At 43.7% G+C, this 24,614-nt stretch overlaps 3 protein-coding genes across 5 annotated transcripts in view; 2 read left to right on the forward strand and 1 right to left on the reverse strand.

Moving 5' to 3' along the window:
* The first annotated feature begins 1,347 nt into the window (after positions 1-1,347).
* Positions 1,348-12,595, forward strand: SIRT5 (sirtuin 5). 3 transcript variants are annotated; one of them, XM_027748315.2, is made up of 9 exons: positions 1,348-1,366; positions 2,640-2,770; positions 5,186-5,319; positions 6,842-7,067; positions 8,653-8,740; positions 9,676-9,729; positions 10,622-10,745; positions 11,884-11,999; positions 12,379-12,595. In XM_027748315.2, exons 2-9 carry the CDS (start codon positions 2,656-2,658, stop codon positions 12,452-12,454), a joined length of 933 nt encoding a protein of 310 aa, XP_027604116.1. In that variant the 5' UTR covers positions 1,348-1,366; positions 2,640-2,655; the 3' UTR covers positions 12,455-12,595. The 3 variants fall into 3 exon arrangements, with proteins under 3 accessions (XP_027604116.1, XP_027604115.1, XP_027604113.1); XM_027748314.2 differs by lacking the exon at positions 1,348-1,366 and adding an exon at positions 1,480-1,494; XM_027748312.2 differs by lacking the exon at positions 1,348-1,366 and adding an exon at positions 1,876-2,132.
* A 31-nt stretch (positions 12,596-12,626) lies between these two features.
* NOL7 (nucleolar protein 7) lies at positions 12,627-17,131 on the forward strand. Its single transcript, XM_027748316.2, has 8 exons — positions 12,627-12,902; positions 13,297-13,357; positions 13,443-13,525; positions 13,670-13,701; positions 14,581-14,695; positions 15,781-15,902; positions 15,983-16,060; positions 16,745-17,131. Exons 1-8 carry the CDS (start codon positions 12,718-12,720, stop codon positions 16,810-16,812), a joined length of 744 nt encoding a protein of 247 aa, XP_027604117.1. The 5' UTR covers positions 12,627-12,717; the 3' UTR covers positions 16,813-17,131.
* A 381-nt stretch (positions 17,132-17,512) lies between these two features.
* Positions 17,513-24,614, reverse strand: part of RANBP9 (RAN binding protein 9) — a 40,774-nt gene continuing 33,672 nt past the window's right edge. Inside the window, exons 10-14 of the mRNA XM_027748310.2 lie at positions 23,765-23,912; positions 21,968-22,089; positions 19,709-19,860; positions 18,904-19,015; positions 17,513-18,486 (exon numbers count right to left, since the gene is read on the reverse strand). Coding sequence (XP_027604111.2) covers positions 18,356-18,486; positions 18,904-19,015; positions 19,709-19,860; positions 21,968-22,089; positions 23,765-23,912 — 665 coding nt within the window. The 3' untranslated portion in view covers positions 17,513-18,355. The remainder of the gene's footprint in view (positions 18,487-18,903; positions 19,016-19,708; positions 19,861-21,967; positions 22,090-23,764; positions 23,913-24,614) is intronic.

The following is a 24,614-nucleotide window of genomic DNA, read 5'->3' on the forward strand; positions in this document are numbered from 1 at the left end:
TGAGACAGGATTCTTATGTGTTAATTGATTTTGGTGAAATGCATATCCTTGCAGAACATTTCATACGTCTGTTGTCCACCTAGAGTTGTTCTCACTGCATTAATGACTCTACTGCTGGAGAAAATTACCATAATAGAAAAACATTTGATGCAGAATTATTTTATCAGGCACAAATGACTGTAGAACACTGCCACATATCTACACCCAACACCCCACTATATTGAAGTTAATTTCAGATGTCACTTTAATCTTTTATAAAGCTTCTTAGAAAATATATGTACACATTTGCATAAACATATTTGTTTGAGGCCACTACAAACAATTTGGAAAGTCAACATGGCCATTTTCTTATGGCAGGTTAGCATCAGCTGAGCTGGGCTCTTCATTGTTTCAGACCTCTGAGAATACAGAATGCATGATTGACTGCTTCTGAAACCATGGGATCATTGTGCCTCTTGGAGTATGCAATCTATATGTGCCAAAGAGACCAAAACAAGCCAACCTTGTGCTGTACCCATTTTGCATAACCTGTGCAAATTGAGTTCTGTTGTTACTAAAAGACCTGTACTTCTGCAAACCTTGCATGTTAACATGCCCTGCCCTGGGTTAATGTAAAGTTAGAAGGACCATATCTAATGAGTGCAATGACGTAATGAGAAAATGAAAGCTTTTTGGTTGATGTGCTTTTCAAAACTCTAGTTCATAAACAGAAGCACCTTTTCCTGTTAGTGTAATGTTAGACTAGGAGTTTGCTGTCTTGAACTTTGGAATCAGTGGGGTGAAAAATGTGGTGATAGTGCAACTGCAAATTGCCTTTTTTTTTGTTTTATATTAACCAGCATCAAAATACACAGCCTAATAAGCAGGGCGTCCAGTCCATACCAAGATCTCAATTAAAAAAAGAACAACAAACCAACCCCAATCGTGATACTGAATAACCTTCAGCAGAGGCAATCCCTCATTCAGCAAATCTGACCTCTTGTTTGTATCCCCACTCCACGTAGCATTACTTAGGTTCTGACCATCAAGGTAGTTAGAATGCTAAGGGAGATCACACTGGCCTTCATCTTGTTTTCCGAGTTTATGATGTGCTGGTTTTCCAAGCACAGTGGGGCCTTTATGGAGACTCAGGCAGAGTGCTCAGAGAACAGCCAGCTCGGTCCAGTTTGATCAGCGACACGCAAAGGTTCCCCCACCAAAGGCTTCCGTCGTGTTTGCAGCTGGAGGCAGACAGAGTACGACGTGCTGGTACTAAGTGAACAATAACAAGTGCCAGGGAGCAGTGTAATGAGAGAAACATCGGCCGCAAGCCCTTGGGAGCAACCTCTGGGTGTTCTCTTCCCCTGCCCTCGGGTAACTGGATCAGGTAACATGCCCTGTGCCAAGAGGCCGGGTGGGAGACAGGAGCTGCCCCCGGCCTGCGGGGCTGGTGGTGGACTTGAAAGAGCACATCCCACACGGTGGGACTTGCCTTTCAGCCTTTGCCACCTTTGGGTACGTGTTTTTGAAACCTCTTCATCTGTTTAAGCTGGTAATTTACGGGAGCGGAGGGAGGGGGGGAATGTACGCCATCTCTGAAAAGGGCTACGACGCTTTAAAAGGTGGGGTTGGGGAAGGGCGGAGAGGAAGAGTCTGCATGAAAGCAGCAGCAATCTTCTTTCCGCAGAAGAAAAACAAACTACAAACAGCTTTTCTCATTTAAAAAAAAAAAAAAAAAAAAAAAAAAAAAAAAAAAAAAACAAAAAAGCTAAAAAAAATCTTTTCTCGTAAAAAAAAAAACTGTGGAAACTGCGCGCTGTCCAAGCGCGGCACCATAGCTTTTTCATCAGCGGGCGCCCAAAACCGCGAATGCCTGAGGGCGGACCTCAAGAGGGATGACGCCGGAAAAAAAAAAAACCATCTCGCTTTTTTCCGACCTGTTCGCGTACAATTTAAGCTAATGCGAGGACACGCCACCACCCATCCATCAGTCCGTCCATCCACATCCTCGTCGCCGCCTTAACACCGCTGCCCTTTTCCCCCCCACACTCCGTGAGGGGAAAGGCGGAGCGGAGCCCAGGCCCGGCCCCGTCACCGGGAGTGGGGCGGGACGTGCGGAGACGCACGGCTCGGCCTCGGTCGCCGCCGGCGAGGTGAGTTGGCGGCGGCGGGGCTCGAACCGGCCACCCCGGCGCTTAGAGGGAGGGCCCGGCAACCGCGCGGGCGGACGGAGCCCCGGCGAGGGGGAGGCGGCGGAGGCGGCCGCCTCCGCCGCCTCCCCCTCGCCGGGGCTCCGTCCGCCCGCGCTGCTCCCCTTCGCCCTTCTGCGGGAGGGCAGATGCACGTAGGCTCTGCTGCCCTCTGGGGCTGCCGCCGCGGCGGCTTCGTCCCTTGCTTTTCCCTTTTTCTCTTTTTTTTTTTTTTTTTCCCCCTCCGCTTCCTTAAAATGCCGGTTTGACAGAGCCGGGTCCCGGGAGTTGCTTCGGCGTGAGGCAGCGCGAAAAAAAAACCAAAAAAACCCAAACAAACCCAAAACAAAAACAAATCGCGGTTGACATTTGCACCTGGTTCTTTGTGGAGAGCTCCGTTGCCGGCAAGCTTGCAGAGAAAATTAACGCGCCTCGAATAGGCCGCTTCTTTTTCGCCTCTTTTCTTCCCAGGTGCAGGTGCTTCTCGATGTGTCTCTTCCAATTTACCGCCAGAAGGCTGGTTTCCCAAGCGCACTGTGGGCTTAAGGCTTCGTCGGCAAAGAGACAGAAGTTTTGCTTGGAAATGGCTCGTCCTAGTTCAAGTAAGGCATCGGTTTGTTTGCTTAAGCGGCCCGGACAGGCTTTTAAGGTGGATTTGGAAGTCTAGAAGCTTTTGGGTGCTGGATGAAATCCATAGGTTAATTCAGAATGTTTAGAAGAGCGTGAAGTTGCTTTTTATTCCTCCAGCTGTTAAAATTAACGTTGTGCGTCTGTGTAGTTCCACAAACCCATGCATAATTGCAGTCAGCATGGTTGCCCTGTGACGTGTTTCTAGTGCTTGTAATTTACGCACATAAACATACACTAGTTAACTGCATTTCCTTTTCATAATCCTAATGAGTATTAAAACTCATTCCTTATTTCTTTGTACAAGACTTATGGAGGGCCTGGAGCATTTGTGACGGCTCAGGAGCAGGCTGTTGGGTAACCCCAGCAGCCCTGTGCAGGCTAGCAGTAGTAAATATTCTGCTTTTCTTTGTATGGGGATGTTTTGGTTTTGTTTTTTTAATTTGAGAGTGTACCTTAACTTGAAAACTGCACACAGAACTTAACAGGTACAAAGCAAACCCCGAAGTGCTGAGGTGCACTTGCTTTTTCTGCCACCTTGAGCATCAGCGTTTGGTTGCTGTCAGAGACCAGGCTGGGAGGGGTTTTGGCTTGAGCTTTACACATTCAGAGCTTCTGAGGTTTTGTTTACAACAGTGGACTCGGCAGCAGAATAGTAGCGTTCTCTGCCCAATTCTGTGGCTCTTGTGCTGTGGGTCTTGGGACTTCTCCAGGAATTATTTATCCTTACAGGAACTTACCTGCCTTTGGATGGGGTTTTGTGGGGTCTTTTTTTGTTTTGTTTTGTTTTATTTTTAAGACACATAGTAAATTGTGGGGATTAGCTTTGCGATCAGCAGCTCTGAGTTCAGCTGGAGAGTCATTAGTGTTGTACTGTAGGAGTCCATCCTGGGGCCAGTATTGTTTAACATCTTCATTCATGATCCGGATGACAATGCAGAGTGTACTCTCAGATTTCAGACGGTATGAAGCTGGAAGGAGTGGCTGATACTCCAGAGGGTCCTGCCCTGGGGAAAAATAGCTCCAGGAACTAGGACCAGCTGGGGGTGACCAACTGGAAAGCAGCTTGGCAGGAAAGGCCCTGGAGGTGTTGGTGGACACCATGTTGACCATAAGCCAGCGATGAACCCTTGTGGCAATGAAGGCTAATGGGTGTCTGGGCTGTACTCAGTAGAACATCTCCAGAGAGGTGATCCTTCTCTTCTGCTCAGCCCTGGTGAGACACATTTGACATGCTGGGTCCAGTGCTGGGCTCCCTGGGGCAAGAGAGACATGGGCATACTGGAGAGAGGCCAGCAAAGGGCCACAAAAATGACTTGGAGAATCTGACATACGAGCAGAGGCTGAAGAGATGGCATTGTTCAGCTTGGAGGAGATCAGGCTCATGAGGGGATCTAATTAATGCATAAAAACACCTGATGGGGAGGGGGTGAAGACAAGGCAGACTCTTCTCAGCAATGCCCAGTGACAGGACATGAGGCAATGGGCACAAATCAAAACACACAAGATTCCATCTGAACACAAGAAAACAGTTTGTTTACTGTGAGGGTGGTCAAACACTGGCATGAGTTGTGCAGGAAGGTTATAGAGTCTCCATCCTTGGAGATCTCAAAACCCATCCAACAGGACACTGTTCTGGACGGTCTGCTCTGGCTGACCCTGCTTGAGTGGGGGGGGTGATCTCCAGAGGTCCTTTCTGATTCCAGCCATTTTGTGATTCTAAAATATGTTGCCTTAAAATTAGTGTCTGAAGTCAACTGGAAGAGACATTTTGGTTTTTCTGTAGCTAACCTGCTCCTTTTTAATCTTGTTTTGACTCATAGAAAAAGGCAAAGGAAATTTGCCATGTATTTCCCAAAATACTTTCCTGTGTATGGAAAAATGAAGGGAATAATACATTCAAAAATAAAAAATAGTTGTAAACCTATTTCTTAGTTGCAAACCTAGGAAATGGGCAGGATGCCTCAGAAGGAGGCAAATTACCTCAATTTTGAAGGTGAAACAAATTTTTTTTTTTTCATCTTAGGATCTTACCTAACAATAAGGAAGCAACTGTTCCTGGGTGGTGGTAGCAACAGTTGTTATCGAGGTAGCATCTAGTGTGTGGTTTCAGTTAAAGGCTCTGCTTTCAAATCTTGACTATAGTCGTAATTTAGCACATGTTGCCCTACTGAGCTTGCTCATATGCATTTTTGAGGATCCCCAGGAATTGCCCTTCAAATTCCAATATACAGAAACTCAGAAACCAATTGGTATTCTGAAATTAAAGTCATGGGAGGTGTACCTCGAAGCCATTTCTGGATGCATAAGTGTGCCAGCACTGTCTGTGTTGCTCTTATGTAAAAGTGTAAGTGCTTGAGCAGCTGTTTATTTTCCCTCCCCACGCACAGATATGGCTGATTTTCGAGAAGTGTTTGCCAAGGCGAAGCACATTGCCATTATCACAGGAGCCGGGGTCAGTGCGGAGAGTGGCGTTCCTACCTTCAGGGGGGCTGGAGGTTTCTGGAGAAAGTGGCAAGCCCAGGTAGGTACTGGTGGCCCCATGCCTGTGCAGCCGTGCTTCTCTGTCCATCAGGTAGGTGAGTGTGGAAGGTCAGAAGCAGCTGAGGACCTGAGACAGTGGAAGTGCTCCCGTAGCAGCTTGGCAGGGACAGAGGTCTCCCTACAGCTGCCTCTGCAGCTCTTCCCAGCGACCTGGGAGTCTGTTTGGTGCAGCTGCAACTTCTTTTCTGTCATTTTATCAGTTGCTTGGGTAAAACAGCATTCTTGCAGGCAGCTCTGGGTCTTTCTACTGTCCTTGTTTTGTTGCTGCCTTGCAGTTCAGCTGTTTGCTCATCTTTTAATACCCTCGGGGTTTTTCCTACATCGTGGGGCCTTTCCTCTTTTAAACTCCTAAGAGTTTTACCAAACTAGCAGAGGAAGAACCAATGATAGTGACTAGTTGTTTTCTTTTAATCTTGGTGTCTCATAATACTTCTTAAAACTGCTTTAGGACTTTTTTGTTCTGTTTGGGGGCAGGTTCCTCACATCTTTAACTCTTCCACAAGCTCTGTCTCTCACTGGAGTGATCTTGCCAACACTGGGAGCCACTGGGGTGGGAGAAAAGGTGGGAACAGACACTGAGGGTGGAGTGGTGCAGCTGCAAGCACCAAACTGTGCCAGCTGTACAGGTGCCTCATGAGTCTCATCCTGGTTGGTGCCGCAGATGTTTCAGGCAACTGTTATGCCATCAGTACTTGCTGCTCCAAACACTGCAATCACATTTGCCTTTTATATAGTTTTTAATTACAACATTCCTGAAAGATTTGTTAAAGTTAAAAAGGAGTCAAAGAGGTGAGTTTTTCAAGGTGGTTTGAATCTAAAGATGAGCTGTTTCTTTCAAGTGACTAGCAATGCAGATAAAACCTGTGTGTGTATAAATGACTGGTCCTGCTGCAACAGAAACTTGCATTCACTGTTTTAATGTTAGCAGAACTGTGCTTTGAGATGTTAGACGGAGCTTACTTCCTGATTTTAGAAAAGATAAGGCAAAGTTAAAGTTGCTATGAAAAGCAGAGATTCAGTTTTACCAGCACATAAAAGACAAGACATTAGACTTTGGTTTTGACAATGTGTGTAATTTAGCTCATGTTACACTTAAAAATGCAGAAAAGAAATTTCTGGCAAAAGAAATATATCCACGTTATGCTGTGTTTTATGGTTGCTGTGGAAAAGAGAGTTTTTGATGTCAAAAAATTGCGTGCATTGAAATATCTCTGTTTCCTTTGGGCTGTACTAAACTCCTGATAGTTTGGTAGGGCAGCACAGAATAAGGTCCAAGTGTACTGTGTAAACCCACACACCACACTATTTCTATAAGTTATTTTCTGATTTGATAAGACACCTTGACTTGTCATCCTCGTAAGGGTTATTGATCTATATTCTTATCAACTGCACATGGTTATAAATACAGTGGCAGTGTAAGTGCCAGTGATCCAGCAGGCTTCATCTGGGGAAGGGATTTTCTTGCCCTTTTTTTGTAGAGTGACTTGTTACGTCTTTTCTAGGAACTGGCCACTCCCGGGGCTTTTGCGCGAAACCCTTCCCGCGTGTGGGAATTTTACCACTACCGACGGGAAGTGATGTTGAGTAAACATCCAAATCCAGCACATATTGCCATTGCAGAGTGTGAAAAGCGTCTGAGCAAGCAAGGAAGGAGCGTTGTGGTCATTACTCAGAATATTGATGAACTGCACAGGAAGGCAGGCACAAAGCACCTCTTAGAAATTCACGGTACGAGCTGGTTTACCTCTTTGCTACAGGCCAGAAAACCCAGGGTGGGCAGTGGGGAGAAGATAAAACAGGATAAGTACTGGGACAAAAGAAATTTGTCTTTAAAATTATAAGTTGCATAAAGTTATTTACAGTCACACCCTGTTCTCTTTTGGAAGCTGTTTCAGGTACTTCATATCCTTTTTATTTCTCATCTTTAGAATCTCAGAACCTCATCTTCCTGTTTTTAATGGATTTTTGGCAATAGACAGGAACTGGTTCTCCCTTCCCGCTTGCTCAGTTTTGCCTCAGGTCTACCTGAATACATCTGACTGTGACACTTGGCTGATTTCACTTTAGAAATGGGGAAAAAAATCCCCAAGGACTCCCACTGTGTGGTAGTGGTGGTGCCAGACCAGTACTCCTACCAATAAAAGATGTATTGGCAAGACTGGCCTCACCAGCCCTGGTAGTTTCCCTCTGTCCTGTTCTACCCTGTCCCCATCTGTGCAGTCCTTGGCTACAGGAGGACAAAGGATCTGGAAGCAGATGAGATTCTCTAACCTTTCTCTCCTACACACAGTGGTACTCCCTGTCTTTTTCCTGTAGTCAGTGGCATTCCTCACTCCCACCCTCTCTCCCACAAAGTGCCAGAGCAGAAGGCAGGTGCAGCACCTGGAGGTCACTGGGGCTTTTGGATCTGAGGAGATGTGCAAGTGTGGAGAGAAGGAGGGTGGGGAAGCCCTTCTCCACCGTTAGAGGTGTCCCACTCTTTTCTCCACTCTGCAGGCCCTGCATGGAGTGGAAATCTCCCAGGACAAAGACCCATCCTGGCCCTCCAGCATTACAGTGCTTTTTAACTTGAGTATCACAAAAGGTTTAAATGGGATTTCCCACTGCTACTTTTGTGACTTGGACACAAGAAACCTGCACAAAATTTTTTGCAGTTGTGGATCCAAGGGTGAAGCCTTGAGTATAGTTTAATTTTGGTTATCTGTATTTTTTACAAAATGGAAACAATTTAAAACTCTTTGTAATATTGCTCATCTCTACAGCATGTTACTAATGCTACAAAAGTCTTGAGGTTGGGGAGTTTTGCATGAAACAAAATAGTGTTAATCTGTGTATTTCTATTTTCTTTTTAAAGAAAATGTTTCTGATCTAATGGGAAAAGCAATAAGCAGAAATAATCTCCCTCAGTGATATTTTATATTATGATTTTTCTCCAAAATACTGTTACAGGACTGCGTATAACTCATATCCTGAGGTAGAACAAGGTGATACATCATAGCTTAGTGGGACTGCTGCTGTTTTCACTGCGGCTTTTCAGCTGACAGTGAAAGTCTACCTTTGCTGGGCTGGGTGATACTAGTCACCTTGGGTTGCTCAACAAAAGAGTGTGGGTATGTGCTGTGTAAACAGCATCTCGTTCGTAATGCTGCCAGCTTTCAACATTTGGCTGTTACGTCTATGTAGTAAGTTACCCACCAGGTGTGGTCTTCAAAGTCAAATAAAGGCTGCCTGGGATAAACACAACTACTTGCTTGTACAGCCACACCTCAGAGCCATCGCTTCATCCCTAATGTTTTCTCTTTGTGTGTTTCAGGTAGTTTATTTAAAACTCGGTGCACCAGCTGTGGAAACGTAGCTGCGAATTACAAGAGCCCCATATGCCCTGCGTTGGCCGGGAAAGGGTAATGTGTCTGCTTTGCAAACTCTCTGTGCTTTTTACTTTGTCTGCTGTTCAGTAGCAAAGGAGCCATTTCAAGAGCATATGGGAGTTCCAGCCAACCACCCCGTTTTACTTTAGTATTAATAATGCTTAAATTTTACACAGCTGTTTTGAAACGTGAGGATACTGTTTGGTAACTCCCGTGAGCGCCCATGGTGCCATTAACTCCTGTAAATGACTGATTGTTAACCTCTAAGTCAGCACAATATGATACATTATTAGAACAAATTAGAACAATTTCAGCTGATCTACAACTCTCATATTGGACATCAACTAATCGTGAGAATGCTTCTTTACTCCCATCCTCTTCACTTTCAATTTTTTTTTATTAAATCAGATTCTTATTCCTTAAATTGAACTGTCATAGTCTTATACATGCATTTTCCTCTTCTGCATCTCTTGAGCACCTTGTAGCTTTTGACCTTCAACTTCTCAGTAAGATTCTCCTGATTACAGATCTCAAAATACAGATGTGTGAAACAATCAGGATGAAAGCATCAGTTCCCAGTATCCTTCAGTCTCCTTTTTCTAGCCATCTTCTTTCTTTCACCATTTAAAATGGAAGTGGGCAGGGGTACGGGCCAGGCATATGCTCACAGATTTCTAGTGGAGTTTTTTCCCTTTGCATTTCACCAGAGCTTTAGATAGCTACATAAATAATTGTTGTGCCTTTGACAGTCTTGAACAGTCTTGACAGTCACTCAGCTCTGGGATAATTCTGGACCAATGCCTGCCTGCCATGTGTGTGGTATTTTAGGGCTGCAGTAGGTGTTGAAGTTGGCTGGAGTTGCAAAGATTGCTTGATTGGAGAGTGTGCTTTAAAGAAAACTAAGTTTTTATTAATATATAAAGTGCACTTTTTATGATTGGATATGTATTTCAATTTTGTAACTTCAGGGCTCCAGATCCTGAAACAGCAGATGCTGCGATTCCAGTTGAAGACCTTCCTCAGTATGTATGGACTGATTTGTTTTTTGCTGTTACCTCTTCATGCTTTGTGTATCTCAAAGGCTTGTGTTACTGTTCACGTTGTTTTGGAAGGACACAGAGACATTCCACAGGAGAGAAAGATGTGGAACTTTGCCCCAGAGAACTGAGCCTAAAGTTACAGGGCACAGCTGCCAACAGGAGTGTGTACTGGAAGTCACCACGATGCCAAAGGCATCGCACATTTGTGTACTTGAGCACCAAGATGAAACATGCCTAAATTCATGGGGCTTGTAGTAAGTGAAGTAGTAGGAGAATTGCAGCAAAAAAAATGAGGGCTACAACAGTAAACGTTTTGTTACTTTGCAGGTGCCACCCACTGTTAGTCTGGAATACGGTGTTGGGGTACAGCCACTGCATAGTCCCTCGCAGGCATTAAATGTACCACGGTGCTTTTTTATTCTGGCTGAAGCTTTACCTTAGCTAGTTGCAGATGCAAAAATCCACTGTATTTTTCATCTGGTTCCTAAGAAGAGGCTAACACGATGCTTCTGTTCTTTGGTTCACTTTGTCCATAAAAACCTGTTAGCCAATTTGTTAAATGGAGGCCGAGGTTTTAATTTTCATGCATTTCAGGAGATGAGTAAGGGGAAGACACAGTTAAGTATCTGCATTGAAAAACTGTGCAGCAACCTGTTCCATGTGACCAGGCAGCACATGTGTAATTCCAACATGTGTAGCATGGAATCAGCCCAGCACATAGTAGGGGAGGGTGCGGGGAGGGCTGTGAAAGAGAAGGGAGAGAGTGGTGGAAGGTAAGACATGCCCAAGTGAGTATGAAAACTGCTTTGACGTTTTGCAGCCTGCAAGGTCCACGTCGGTAGCGTAATGCTGTCCCTTGGTGATGTTTAAACAGGTGTGAGGAAGATGGCTGCAATGGGCTCCTGCGTCCCCACGTCGTGTGGTTTGGTGAAGCCCTGGATCCTGATGTTCTCACAGCAGTCGAGAAGGAGCTTGATATTTGTGACCTCTGCTTGGTAGTGAGTGGCACTTTCATTACCTGTCCTCTGAACTGGCAGGGAAGCCACGCTAAGGAGGTTGCACCTCCTTGGTAAAGCAGATGTATCTGTGCTTCTGTGAGGAGCTAAAAGCCCCTGAGGGACTCTCTAGTGTCAAGTGTAAAACATTAAAAGACCTTGAAGTTTGGACATATACAGAAACCGCTCAGAAATTAAGATACACAGGTGTTAGGGGTTAGCCAATATTGTTTAGCTGTTGAATTTCACACCCCCTCTACTCTGCTCTCGTGAGACCCTCACTTGGAATACTGCATACAGTTCCGGTGTCCCCAGTGTTAGAAGGACATGGAACTGTTGGACTGAGTCCAGAGGAGGGCCATGAAGATTATCCAGGGGGCTGAAGCACCTCTTCTGTGAAGACAGGCTGAGAGGGCTAGAGAAGAGAAGGCTCTGGGAAGACTTTATAGGAGCTCAGAGAATTTGTAGGTGCCCAATCCCTGGAGGGTGTTCCAGGCCAGGTTGGATGGGGCTCTGATCAACCTGGTCTAGCAAAAGGTGTTCCTGCCCATGGCAGGGGAATTCAAACTAGATGATCTTTAGGATCCTTTCCAACCCAAACCTTATTATAGATCTAATTTCTCAAACAGTGAAAAATACAATTATTTTGATGCTCAGTCTAAAAGAAAGGAAGTGACTAAATGTTGTAAGAAGGTAGGTAACTGTTATCCTGTGCTGCCCTTTTTGTGAGGTAGTTTACATGCACCAGGTAGGTGCAAAACACTTGCTCAGAATATTGTGTTCTCTTTACTGAATAATCTCAAGTAACACAAGGAATGTCTTGGCTTTTTTTTCCCTGGAGACAAAGTTTTGTTTCTGGGATTTTTTTTTTTTCATCTAGAGTTCTAATGCACAAACAAGCTTCTTTGGGCTGTATCAGAGAAACAATTCCTGATTGTTATGCTATGTTAAATAGTTACATATGCAGTAACACTGATTGGAGATACTAGTTTGGTTTAATTTCTGTAAGGATCTTCCATGCTTTAGTGGCTTTTGCACATAGAGTGTTCTAAGAAGGACCCTCACCCAAGGGGTTGGGTTGGTTTTGTCTGTTTTAACCACTGTCCTGCTACACTTGTGATTTGTTTCCCTGTCCCTGCAGGTCGGGACCTCCTCCGTGGTTTATCCTGCAGCCATGTTTGCCCCTCAGGTCTCCGCCAGAGGAGTGCCAGTTGCAGAATTTAACATGGAAGCTACTCCTGCCACAAACAGATTCAGGTGAAGCTGTTCAAAGTAGCTGCCTTTAGGCCCCTCCATCTTCATTGTCTTTTGCATCCAACTGCTAAAATGCTGGTTTTAGACAAATATGGTATAGTTTTCTGCCCAACGCTTAAGAAATATTAATTTATTTTAATAAGTAAGAACAGATGATAGTTTTTTCATGCTGGAATTAAGTTTTACTAAAGACACAACTGCGGTTTCCTAAGTGTGGGGGTGAAGTCTGTCCCTAAGCCCCAGAAGTCCTACAACCCTCTTCTCCCCTCTTCCCTCCTCTCCCCCCCTGCCAGAGGTGCTCGGGCGCTGCCAGATAAGGAAGCAGCAAAAAGCAGGATGCGCTGGTGGCTGCCCGCGCCTAAAACCGGCCGCTCCCTTCCAGGTTTCACTTCCCGGGCCCCTGCGGGACTACGCTGCCGCCGGCGCTGGCGCGACACGAGACGGAGATCATCTCCTGAGCTCCGGGAGCGGCCCGACGGGACCAACGCGGCGGAGGCACGGCGGGCGGGGAGGGAGCGGGCGGCTGAGAGGAGGCGGCGGGTCAGGCCGGACGGTCTTCACGGCAATAAAGGGGCGGTCGGGATCCGCCGCCGCCACTTCCCGGTGTCCTGTGTCTGTCGGCGCGCGCCCGGGGGGCGGGGCACGCAGGCGGGGGTTCCCTGGCGCACGGCATTCCCCGGCGGAAGGCGGGAGCGGTTCCGGGGCGGGCGGCGCAGGGACCATGGCGATGGCGCGGCCGAGGAAGGCGGCGGCGGCTGCGGGCAAGCGCAGGCCTCCCGCCGCGCTGCCCAGCCCGGCCTCCTCCTCGGAGGACGAGGCGGACGAGGCCCCGGAGCAGGTGTCCTTTGGCGTGGCGAGGGAGGCGGCCGAGGCTGAGAGGAAGCTCGTGGGGGAGGCGGCCCGGAGGTGCGGACACACACACGGACCCCGAAGGACCATTCTCGGGCACTTCACCCCTCTTGTCCCGTGCTCCCTCTTCGCCCCTTTTACTCCCCCCTTACTACCCCTGCTCTCCTCTTACGGCTCTCCTTACCGTGCTCTGGTCCTCCCTTTATTCCCCTCTTATCCCCCCCAACACCCCTTTACCCTCCTTCTAACTCCCTTCACCTGTCTTACTCCGCCATCCGCTCTCTTACCCTGCCTTCACCCCTTACCCTTCGTTATCCCCCCCCTTATTCCCCTTCACCCTTCTTGCCGTCCTCCCTTATCCCACCGTCCCCCTCTTATTCCCCCCTTCTCCCCGCCTTTATGCCTCTCCTACTCCGCAGCCGTGCTGACTGCGCCTCCCGCCTCCCCGCAGGCACCGGGAGCTGCTGAAGGAGAAGCGGCGGCGGCACCAGGAGCTGTTCGCGGAGCAGAAGGTACAGCGCCGTCCCCCCACCCGCTCCCACCTGGCTCCGGGCGGGCAGTGGGTGAATGCCCGCCTGACTCCCCTCTCCCCCGCAGAAGCGGAGGTTGCTGCCCGAGGCCGTGCTGCAGGAGCTGCAGGAACTGCAGGATGTGGCCGCCACCCCTGCGCCGCCCGAAGGGTGAGGGGATGGGGGGGGATCTGGGGTGTCTCGGTGGATGCTGCCCAGCCGGGTCCTGGCACTGGGAGGCCGGGCTTGAAACGGGAGTAGGCGAAGTGAGTGTGAATTGGAAGAGTAACCTGTTGCTTTTTCCTTGCTCCCCAGACCTGCTGAGCAGGCTCCATCAGATGACCAAGGTATGCTACAGCTCACTTTGCTAGCGCGGAGCACTTCTGATATCTCAGGAGTTCATGCAATGGAGAGTGCCCTGGTGAAAGTCTGAAACATGGACAGACTCTCTTTTCCCAAGGGAAGATCTAAAGACACATTTAATCTAATTCTTGGGCCTTTTACAGAAGTTGCTTGCTGTACAGTGATTTCAGTTAAAATAGCCTGAGGTGTTTAAGGAAATCTTGAGCAGGTGTTATAGCTGAAAAAGCAAGGATTACCAGAGGTGGGTTAATATTCAGCACTTGTGTAAATTATAAAGGCTATTCCTGGATAGAGTTGTTAAATCATCTTGATACTTTATGCATCAAACTACAATTTAATAGCATCTGTAAAATATGAAATAACTTTTTTTTCAAATTCAGAACTACAGAGTCAAGAGTCAAGAATGTTTATCCCTGCTCTTTTCATCTGTACTTCAAAGTACTTCACAAAACCCCTTTTATTTAAACAATTCTCTCATCCAGACCTCACCTAATTATATTGCTGGATGATGTAACTGCTACTTTTTCTTCCTTTTATTTAAAAAAGATCTATTGGCATAACAAAGAGATGAGCTGAGAACAAAGTGAGACTGAAGCTGGGGCTGGACTCCCATTTGTGGGTTACCTGTAGCTGTTGTGTTGCACTGAATTTTTGTCCTATAATGAATCCCATTTCGTTGATGCCAAGGAAGAGGAAAGCTGGCTAGCAGCCACCAACTTTGGGTTGCTCCCTTGAGGCATGTTTCTTCCCTTCCTTCTCACAGCCCTTCTTACTACTCAGTGCTTCTGAAAAATGCTTGTTGTTTAATTCCTGTTCCTCTTATCAGTTTTGATTCATAATGTTTGGGAAATTTTGTTTTAAAGTTACTTCAGGTGAAGAACTTGAAGATGAGGCTGAGAAAGAGAAACAAGGCCAGGCCCAAGGGCAAGGCCAAGCCAAAACGCAGGTGAAGAAAGGCAAGGCAAGCAAGGGTGCCAGGTAGGAGGAGGAAGAGATGATCCAGGGTGTCTGCCCCATGTGGCTGCTTTTGCCTGGGGGATGGGGCATTGCAGCAGCTGTTCTGTCACTGCATGGCTGTACCCTCTTCTGCACTTCATGTTTCCCCTGCTCTTCCTCTGATTGAAAGCATAGTTATGTGCTATAAGCATCTTTAATATCTTCTGTTATCGCATGCTTATGTAGAATCATAGAATGGATTGTATTGGAAGGGACCTTACTTAAAGATCACCTACTGCCAACTCCCCCTGCCATGGGTAGCAACACTTTCCTCTTAGGCCAGGTTGCTCAGAGCTCCATCCAACCTGGCTTGAACACCTTCAGAGACTGGACATTCACATCTTCTCTGGGCAACCTCTTCCAGTGCCTCACCACCCTACAGTAAAGAGATTTTTTTCCTAATATCTAATCTAAACCTACTCTCTTCTAGTTTGAAGCCGTTCCCCCTTGTCCTGTCACTACATGCCCTTGTAAAAAGTCCCTCTCATCTTTCTTACAGGCTCTCTTCAGTTACTGGGAGGTTGCAATTAGGCTGCCCTAAAGCCTTCTCTTTTCCAGGCTGAACATCCCCAATTCTCTCAACCTTAATGTGTGCATGCATATATATATATATAACAAAATCTATAATATAAATAATTTTTATATGTTAGGTATATATAACTGCTATGAGATCACTGGGCAGTCATAAGCACAGCAGTACGCACTGTGTTACATGCTGCTACAAGTGGGGTGGTTGAGCACTGAATTCCTGCATTTTAATCTTTTTTTCTTTTTCCTCTTTATTTCTTTGTCACTGATGTCCCTAGAGAGGAATTGCACTGGCTTCTGGGAGAACTAGTTCAAGACTCCCAAGGAATGACTCGGTGCACACAAAGGCATATAACAACAGCTTCAGAGTTTTGGTCCCATTTTTAATTTTTTTTTAATACTGCCACCAAGCTCATCTGAGCATCAGAAACCAGCAACTGCTGCAGTTGTGCTCAAGTAGCAAAGCTTGACGCTAATGTGTGTGTTGTTCTGGGTTCTGTAACCATGGTAAAGGGATTTACATCTGTCTTTTTAACTAGGTCAAAAGGAAACTACGCAGCTGTGTGCTTAAAAGATCAGAGTTTAACAGGCCTCCACCAACAGCTCGCCAAAGACTTTCTAAATGCTCAGCTCTATGGGCCACACACCAACCGGGTACAGGGTAAGCAGTTTTGGTTAGGCAGGTCTGCATCTAGTCTTGTCTGGCTTAAACTTGGTAATTAACACTCATTTCTATTTCAGCAAATGAATTTTTTTCGCTTGCAAACAAGAAAGACCCAGTTAAAAAAGCTGCAGTTCAGTTTGTGGACAAATCTTGGGGTGAGTATAAAAAGTCAAAGTGGGTGCTACTTTTGCATATGTGGTTAAAAGTACACTTGAGTAAAACCAGTGTTCCTGTGTTAGAGGCCTGCAGCTTGTGACCCTCTAACCAAAGACTGATCATAAGGGAAGGGCAGCACAGCATTACAGCCTCAGTGGGTATCGTGAGCATGCCCCTGGAGAGGGTGTGAGAGACACAACTTGGAAAAAAATTGCCTCATTTTTGGTACATTAAGAAAACTGCTGTTTCAGCCTCCAGCCTCTGAGCTGTTCAAAGGTGTTCCAGGTATGTGTAAAACCTAAAAGCAGGGATATCAAATTCCCAGAACTTCTGTGTGAGCACAGAGAAGTAGCACCTGTTGGGGACAGACTCACACCCACACAGTCTGTGAGGCTCTCGAACACCAGAGACAAAAGTTACTGATGGTTAAAGCATGCAGGATCTGCTTTTCACTTGTGCTCCATCACTGAAAGCACCGCTGTACCTGCATCCCCCTTCTGAAGGAGCGTGGTGCAGGCTGGTACCCCTGGCCAGTTGAAGGCAGCTGGTGTATGTAAAATACCATAGGAAGTTTATCAGCTTTCCAGTCAGTTATTCTGTTCTGAAATGCTGCAGCAGTCAATGGATTGCTGCTTCTACAGCAGAGGAGCAACTAACTAACAGCTATTTATTTTTTTCTTAAGGGCAAGAAAAAAAGGAAAAAGCAGCAAGGTTTAAGAAGCGTTGGATCGCAACGCAGACTAAAAATTGAGTCTGAAAACAGCTTTTTCAGAAGATGATATTAAGGACTTTTACTGAAAGTTAATCTCTCAAAACAACACTGGTTTTTTTCCCCCATTTCATCATCACTTTGCTTTCAGCTCCACCTACCAGAAGGCACTGACCTTCACCAAGCTGTGCCTGATCAGACTTTCCTGTTCTCTCCCCCTTTCAGAAGTTCTTGGGGAAGCTACAAAGCGACGGGAGCAGGGCAGTGTTGTAGAACAGCTGGTGTTAGGACCAGACTTGTTGAGCTGCCTCTGTGAGGCAATGCCTTTGCAGAGAATAAAGATGAGCCATGTTGTACCTACTGTTGCGGATGCTGCATTTCTTACAGCAGCTTCAGTTACTTGCATGTCTAAAGGGAAGTCTGTACCCTAATAGCAGAATCACTAAGTCAGCTCACACAGCAGGACACTTACTTCCCCCTCAAGCCTGATGGTTACTTTCAAGCAGTAAAGGAAAATCCCTTACTGCTTGAATAAGATTCTGTCAGTGCATGGACTTGACCCCCCTAGCTAGACTCACTTTGTGGCAAGAACATGGCAAGCCTTTAACTTCTCACAGCCCAGGTGCTGCAGGGAAGGGGCATTCCTGGCTAGAGCCACATTCACGGGTCTATGTAAGAAGTGCTGTTCTAGGAGGGAACTCTAGAACCAAGACAATGTAGCATACAACTCCATGCTACCATGTATGTAGAAGTAAGTTTTTAATGGCTGGTTAATTATGATATCACTACATTTTATTGCAATATAGTACTATTTAAGCACTTTTAAAAATGCAAGGTGTACAAAGATTAAATTAAGACTGTAAATTGACTAAATATTTGGTTTTTATATAAATAGGTCATAACCACACTGTGTTGACATGTAATACTGTTATAATACAACAGTTAAACTGGTGAGCCTACACAACAGAAGCTGTCTGTAGTTAAACAAGGAAACAAAGTTGAAAAGACCATGTTAAAACAAAAAACTACTAAGATCAACAGGTTGGGATTGTAAGTAGCAACAAACATATTCACTCAGCTCCTGAGTAATTCAAGTTTTACAGTACACATTAAAAAATATCATTTCTTCCCATCAACACTATATATCCAAACCATTTGCATTTTGCAAATTACACTGATTGAACTATGTAACAATGGGGGTGGAGGTTGGCAAGTCATCCTGCTTGACATTTACATCACCCACATGCTAATACATCCATGTTTTCTAGTCTTCCGTCCCACCACAAGGTAGCAGGATTTTTGGTTTGTTTTGGACAATCGTTTAAAGGATTGGTACTTGTCAATTTGGATGTCTGACGTTACCAGTGATATTTTCAACTCTTAGTTGTCTAAGAGGTTTAAAGATGGAAATTTTCTCCTAACACTAAGTTAGAAATCATTTGCATCATGCTGTAAACTAGGAAGCAACATAAAGCGACAGACTTGTCCTTAGTACATAATTAAAATTCCAAATTCCAGTCAGCAGAGCTGGTCTACTTTCCATGTTGAATATGCCACAACACCTTTCAGACCTTCAAATGCATAGCTAGTGTAGGTAGTCTTCCACTGTGGCGAACGCACAGGATCCAATGCCTGACCGAGCCATCAATCCTAGACACTGTGATGCCTGTCCCATGGCCAGGGCAAGCGGTGGTTGCTTTGGCAGATTGTGAGTCTCTGGAAAAGAATCACAGTGGCAGTTAAAACACCTGATTAATTTCATAGCAATACACTGAAACCTTGATATTTAAGCTTGCTTCAATCACTCATTTCAAAATTCCTGTGTTTACTTTCGAAGTTTGTTGCTCCTCCACTGTCTGGCTCTAAGAGCAAAGTGACATTTTCAAATTCCCTGCATAAGCACCATTATTGAACAGACCCATTTTTGGGCTGAACAATAAAAACAGACAAGCACCTGTTACATTAAAGTGCCCCCCAAAACTACCCCTGTCTTTCTGAAAGAGCGTATCCTAACATTGCTATCCTTCATTACTCACTCAGTGAGTGTGATGCGCAGTGAGCAGTAGGGTCGTCTATGTGGGACGAGAGAAAGGCACTGCCCACCAGACATGGCAGCCTCCAGGCCATACCTACCTAGTATTGCACTATTAAGTACAGAGCACACTGGTTCTCTTTGTATCGGGTCAAGCTGATTTCCAACAGGGCTGCTCCAGGGATCGGAATACGCGAGTAAACTGAATGCATCCTGTGGGAAGATGATTTTTATTACATTTCACAGCTATATGCTACTAGTGAAAACAAGGACTATTCACTTATTTTGATTCAGTATCATGAAAGTAACTGTCAGTGCCTATCAGTACAAAAGGATAAAAAAATTGTGACAGGGCTTGTTCCCCTTGGAGCAAGCAGTGTTCTTCCCAAGAGCAAGACAAAAGGTAGCAGTATTTTAGTAAGTGATGGGGTAAGAGAAAACAGACTGAAAACTGCATGCAGTCTTTGGTCGGAGAATTCTTTTCCAGAGCAGTCTCAAATCAAGGTAAACTAATTAGCATGCAGAGTACTGAAGAGACCACATTTTGGGCATCTCTACCAATCCTCATGTGGTTCATTTATCATTAGAGCCAAAACCAGCACTTTGATTCAAGAGGCCAAGTTACATGGTCAGAAATGAGAGTAAGGAAAGTGCTAAATTAAATTCTGGGTTTAATTGTATTACAGCACAAAATTATCTTCCCTGTGCATGTGCTACACAGACAAGACAGGAGACAGTGCTACACCACAGCTGACCAGAATACTGCTCTCAGACAGACACACACATACACAAAAAAAATGAGAGAAGTTAAAGCAGAACAGCATTCCAGCACCACATGCTGTGGGAAGTTCCTGCTGGGCAGCACAGTTATTCACCTTAACACCACAGTTTCAAGATTAAAAATACCTTGAGCATTTTCTTATTCACTGTGTTTTTGCCACATTCTCTTCTTAGTTGCTCACTCATTGCTTGCAATTCTCTTCCAAAATGGATCATCCTTTCAATGGCTGCTTGGCTGCCACCACAGAGCTGACGTCTTAACTGACTTGAATCTACTTCTGCAAAAACGATATCGTCATCATCACCACTAATAGAGCTGAAAGTAACAACCTGTGGATCTACAGAATCTGCACTGATTTCACTCAAAAAACCCATCTGCCTTCTCAGAGAGACCTTGGCACCATATACTTCTGTACTGAGCACTGCTAAATTGCTCATTTATAAACATTTAAGAGACTTCATTAACTAACAGCAAAGGCTGTTGACATGTGCTGTTTATTTTGCAATGATTAATTTAAAACTAACTATAAACCAAATTTTATCCTAAAATTTTGCGGGAGTTTAAAAAACAAAATAAAAATCCACACAGTTCTACTTTTTTAATTCTCTGGCACTGCACTTCTAAAGATGTGCCAAATCCGGAACTGCTAAAAGAGGGTAAAAACCCCTGAACCTCCTGAACAGCCATGATGGAGTCTGCTACAAGACAATCTTTTAGACTGTTCATACTCCTTGTAGAATATATTATCTTAATAATTCAGACATTTCAGGCTTCTTTTGTAATCAAGCAGAACATTACCATTGATTTCTTTACTGTTTGCTACAACATTCCCCAACACTAGTGATTTTAAAAAATATTGATGCAAATTATAAATAGTAAATTAATCCTTGGCTTCTCTGAAAGTTCTGTCTTTTTAAAATTTACAATTAAAGCAACATATTAAAAAAAAAGGCATTTATCCGTTCCTTGCCTTTTTTTATCAATGGAGTCAAGTTTTAAATGTGCATTTTGAGGTACACTTCAATTACAAAACTATTCTTCTTTCTGACTTTACACTGCTATCTAGTGATGTATTCTGACTACTATTTCAAATAAGGATTTTTAACTGGCCACCTTTTTTTTTTTCCTTAGATGTAGGCATAAAACCTCTGGAAAATACTTGCCTACTGAATATTACATACACAGCACTAAGGAGAATATATAAATATTTCAAAAAGTGAAAAACCACCAAACTCAGACTGGGGGCAGTAAACAGTGTAGGTGGAGGAACCACAATTCTTTTTTAAAAAGGTGAAGCACCCACAAGTCTTCAAGTAGTGGTGCAGCCTAATCTAGGACATCAGTTTCCAAAGGCAGAAAAAAACTATGTTACAAAAAGCACAAACAACTCTGTGCCCTGTGCAGCCGCTGCATGTCTGTCACAAGTCTCCCAGGAAAAGGCTCCAAGAGAGTAAAGAAGTATTTTGGTTGTTCTGTCATGGAAATGAGGCCCTGTTATTATCCAGTTCCAGAGCATAATGCAGGGAAAACAGCCTGGCAACTTGTATCTCCCCGCTTCATGGCTGTAACAGAATTACATTTGCTGTTCAACAGTTACCTGGTATTTACCAGCAAAGCTGCAGGATGAGCAACACACTTGCTCCTGGAACTGTGAAGCAGTCACAGACCTCTGTATGTGCTTGACCAGACTGCTGCATTCTGGAAGTCTCGAGTTTCACATTTCATTTAAACTACCTATTAATTGATGTCTGGTTAAATCAATTGTTTGAAAACCTAGTTCTGCAGCTGCACAAAGGGCAATCAGAGAGGATTTAAATATTCATTTGTCATCAATGTCAACAGGTATGACTGAGTATAAAGCAGGTTAAGTAAAACAGAGGTAATTTTTAGACCACAACTATACAAGCAGTAATTTTTTAGTGGAAAGAATTATTTTAATTTTTTTTTTTACATTTCCCAAATATAGTGGTTTCCTTGAGCATTAAATATTAGCACTTTGCATTCTTCAATATAAAGATTTAGAATTTCTACACTTACTGTGAAGCACAAAGATGTCATGAGAACCATGAATGGGAAGAGGGCTAGGGGAAGAGGGAGAAACAATCTGCCAACCCAAAGCCAGAGGTGCTACACAACAGGGTGCTTCTTCTTAAAGGTACTTCCTTAGAAATTGATGCTAGTTTCAATAGCCACAAGTTACCTATTTTCCCTATTCTCACACTGATACTGGACCACCTGATTTACATCTTGTAACAGTAAAACAAACAAACAAAAAATTAAGATTTGAGCTAATAACCCTAATTTTCAAGTTGGGAAGCATTGCAAGTAAAAACATAACCTTGTTGCCATCACTTAATAAAAATGTAAGAAATATCACTGCAGACCCATTTCTGTGTCACATTCTTCCATTTCGTGATCATGTTTAGAACTACCATTTAGGAAGCCATTGGACGAAGTCTCAGCAACCCCATTGGAGTAGTGATCTGTTTCCATGTCTACATCATTGCTGAAAAGAGAGTAATAAATACAAGTTTTACTCATATTTAAGTACCTAGGTTATATTCACAACTTCATCACAGTACTTCCTCATCTTGGCTACTGAAAAGCTGCCTTAAATATTACCAAGTTAGACCACAGTTTCTTCCATAGCAACTGGTGGTACCAGAGCACCATGGAAATTTTAAGGCTGTCTCAACTAACGTTAACATTCGGTAAAATAGTACTTTCAGATGCTGAAAAATTAAACACGTCCCCTATAATTCAGGAGTAAGGAGTAACACTTTCTAGATACACACAAAAAATTTTTTACCTTGTTTATATATCTTTATATACACAGTGATGGAGAAAATGCATTGTGAAAATATACTATTACCACTTTTTTTTAAATATAGTTAAGTCTATATACAGCCTACTTTGAAAATGTATTTAGGTAACTAATTCTTTCAAAAATGCCTTGATCTCTTATTTATTCTCAGTGGAATGACAGGGGAGAAACAAAAAAAAGAAAACCCTAAAGCAAATGCTGAGTAAACCAAAACACTGAAGAGATACTCAGAGGCAAATTCAGAGCATTCAATTCCTCACCATACTTTGCTCGCAGCAGGTCACAGAAGTGCTTTCAGAAAATGCCAGTACAGCTTTGGGGACTGAGCTTTGCTGACAGTTGCATCCTAGCCTGTTCTATTTTGTTATGGAGAATAACAACCCAAAACCTCTGTCAAGACCACATATATCAAATTTAGAAGTTTAATATCTTGCTTCTAAGCAACCAAAAACACTCAAGTTTCCTTTGAGGAAGGAAACCAAAAGGCCTTTCCAACTGAGCAACATCACAGCCAAGGAACTGTCTTCTTCCTGTGAAAAATCTCCAAGTTGCCTGGACACTGCCAGGTTTTTTGGCAGAGGCAATGCTGATGCAAACAGAAATCATGAAGTTAAAAAGTAAATTGTTACTCTTACTTTTTCACCCCAATTATCACTGTCCAATTGAAATACTTTTGGTTATCACCACTGCATCATTACACCCTACATGGTAGTTTTGGGAATCCATTTTGGACAATGCAGCCAAGTACTGCTGCATTTCACATCAAATTAGGTTCTGCTGCATCAACGCAACCCAGAGTTACTGGTGATGAATAACCATATTAAACCTGGTTAATAAATTTATTTTCATTCTCTGAATTGAATGTATTTGCACAAGTGACAGTGATTGGAATATACAAACAAAAGGGAGTCCACATTTCATATGCATCTCAATGTTTACTTTGCAGATAGTAGCACAAATGGAGAGTATCTGGGAAACTTTTCATTACCTACATGCAACAAACTTAAATCAATGTCAGTGGCTTAAATTAAAATCCCAAATGCCAGAAAGCTAGTTAACCTTCACTGTACAACTTCAAAACTGACCATAAATAGCTGTAAGCCAGATAATTTATTTTTGTCCATTGCATTTCTTTAACCCAAGAGGAGAAAACAGCCTATTAAGCTTGAGTCATCAAAATAACACAAAAGCACACCAGAGTGATCACAAGCTGTTGGCCCCTTACACTATGTGTTTCAAATGTCCTTGGGGAAAAAAAAAAATCACATCAAATTCCACTGAAAATTCTTCTCTGTAATGCAAGCACATGGACAACACAAGTCTTAACATAAGTTAGAAGCATCTGAAGTTTATTCACCTGGAATAGCTGTTAACCTGCTGTGATCTTGATACATTTATGTTGTTTAGCTCTGGTACATTCAAGCTGGTGGTCGTGTGTTTACTGTGACAGTAAGACTGATGTGCTTTATTTGATATTACTCCATTACTGCAACTACTTTCAAACCCTGAAAGAAAGTTTTAACAATTATAACCATCTACAAACTTATTTGTAAGTAGCAATTTATAATAGTGAAATAAGTAGAGCATAATTGTTCCTGGTCAGTAAACGCTAGATTTGCTAAACTAACCCAAATACTTTGCCTCCATGTTTCAGGTACTCAAACCTTTAAATTTTCTACAGTGCAGAAGTTAAGCATTATTATATATGACATATTATATATATATATATATATATTCGCTACATATTATTAATATTATTATATATAACAATTACGAACATAGACATGAGAATGTTTTTCAGTTGTACTAATACACCAGTAAAACAGAAAACTGCACCAAAGCAGAATAATTTCTTTTAGAACTGATGCATTGTTTCTGAGAGATCCAAAAATCTTTTCTAGGCCACTGTAGTCATCATGAATGAAAGCAAACATGCACCTTACTAATTGTAATCACATAATTCTTTTGATAAATGTGCAGTAGAATTTGATGCTGAACATCTTGCATGTTGCTATACAACCTCCCTCTTTCACCACGTAACATTTTATTGTTAATATTGTGCTTTACTAAATAAAATTAGACGACGCTGTGAAATAACAATATCTGGTTAAAATCTCTTCTGACCCTTGTAAAATAAGATAAAAAACTATTATTTGAAGCAAATATTGAACCAGGAGCTCCCTAGTATCTTCTAATACAGAAACAAG

The sequence above is a fragment of the Pipra filicauda genome, unplaced genomic scaffold, assembly GCF_003945595.2.
Source record: "Pipra filicauda isolate LSUMZ 115617 unplaced genomic scaffold, ASM394559v2 scaffold49_size4853605_pilon, whole genome shotgun sequence".
In the NCBI taxonomy this organism is placed as follows: Eukaryota; Metazoa; Chordata; class Aves; order Passeriformes; family Pipridae; genus Pipra; species Pipra filicauda.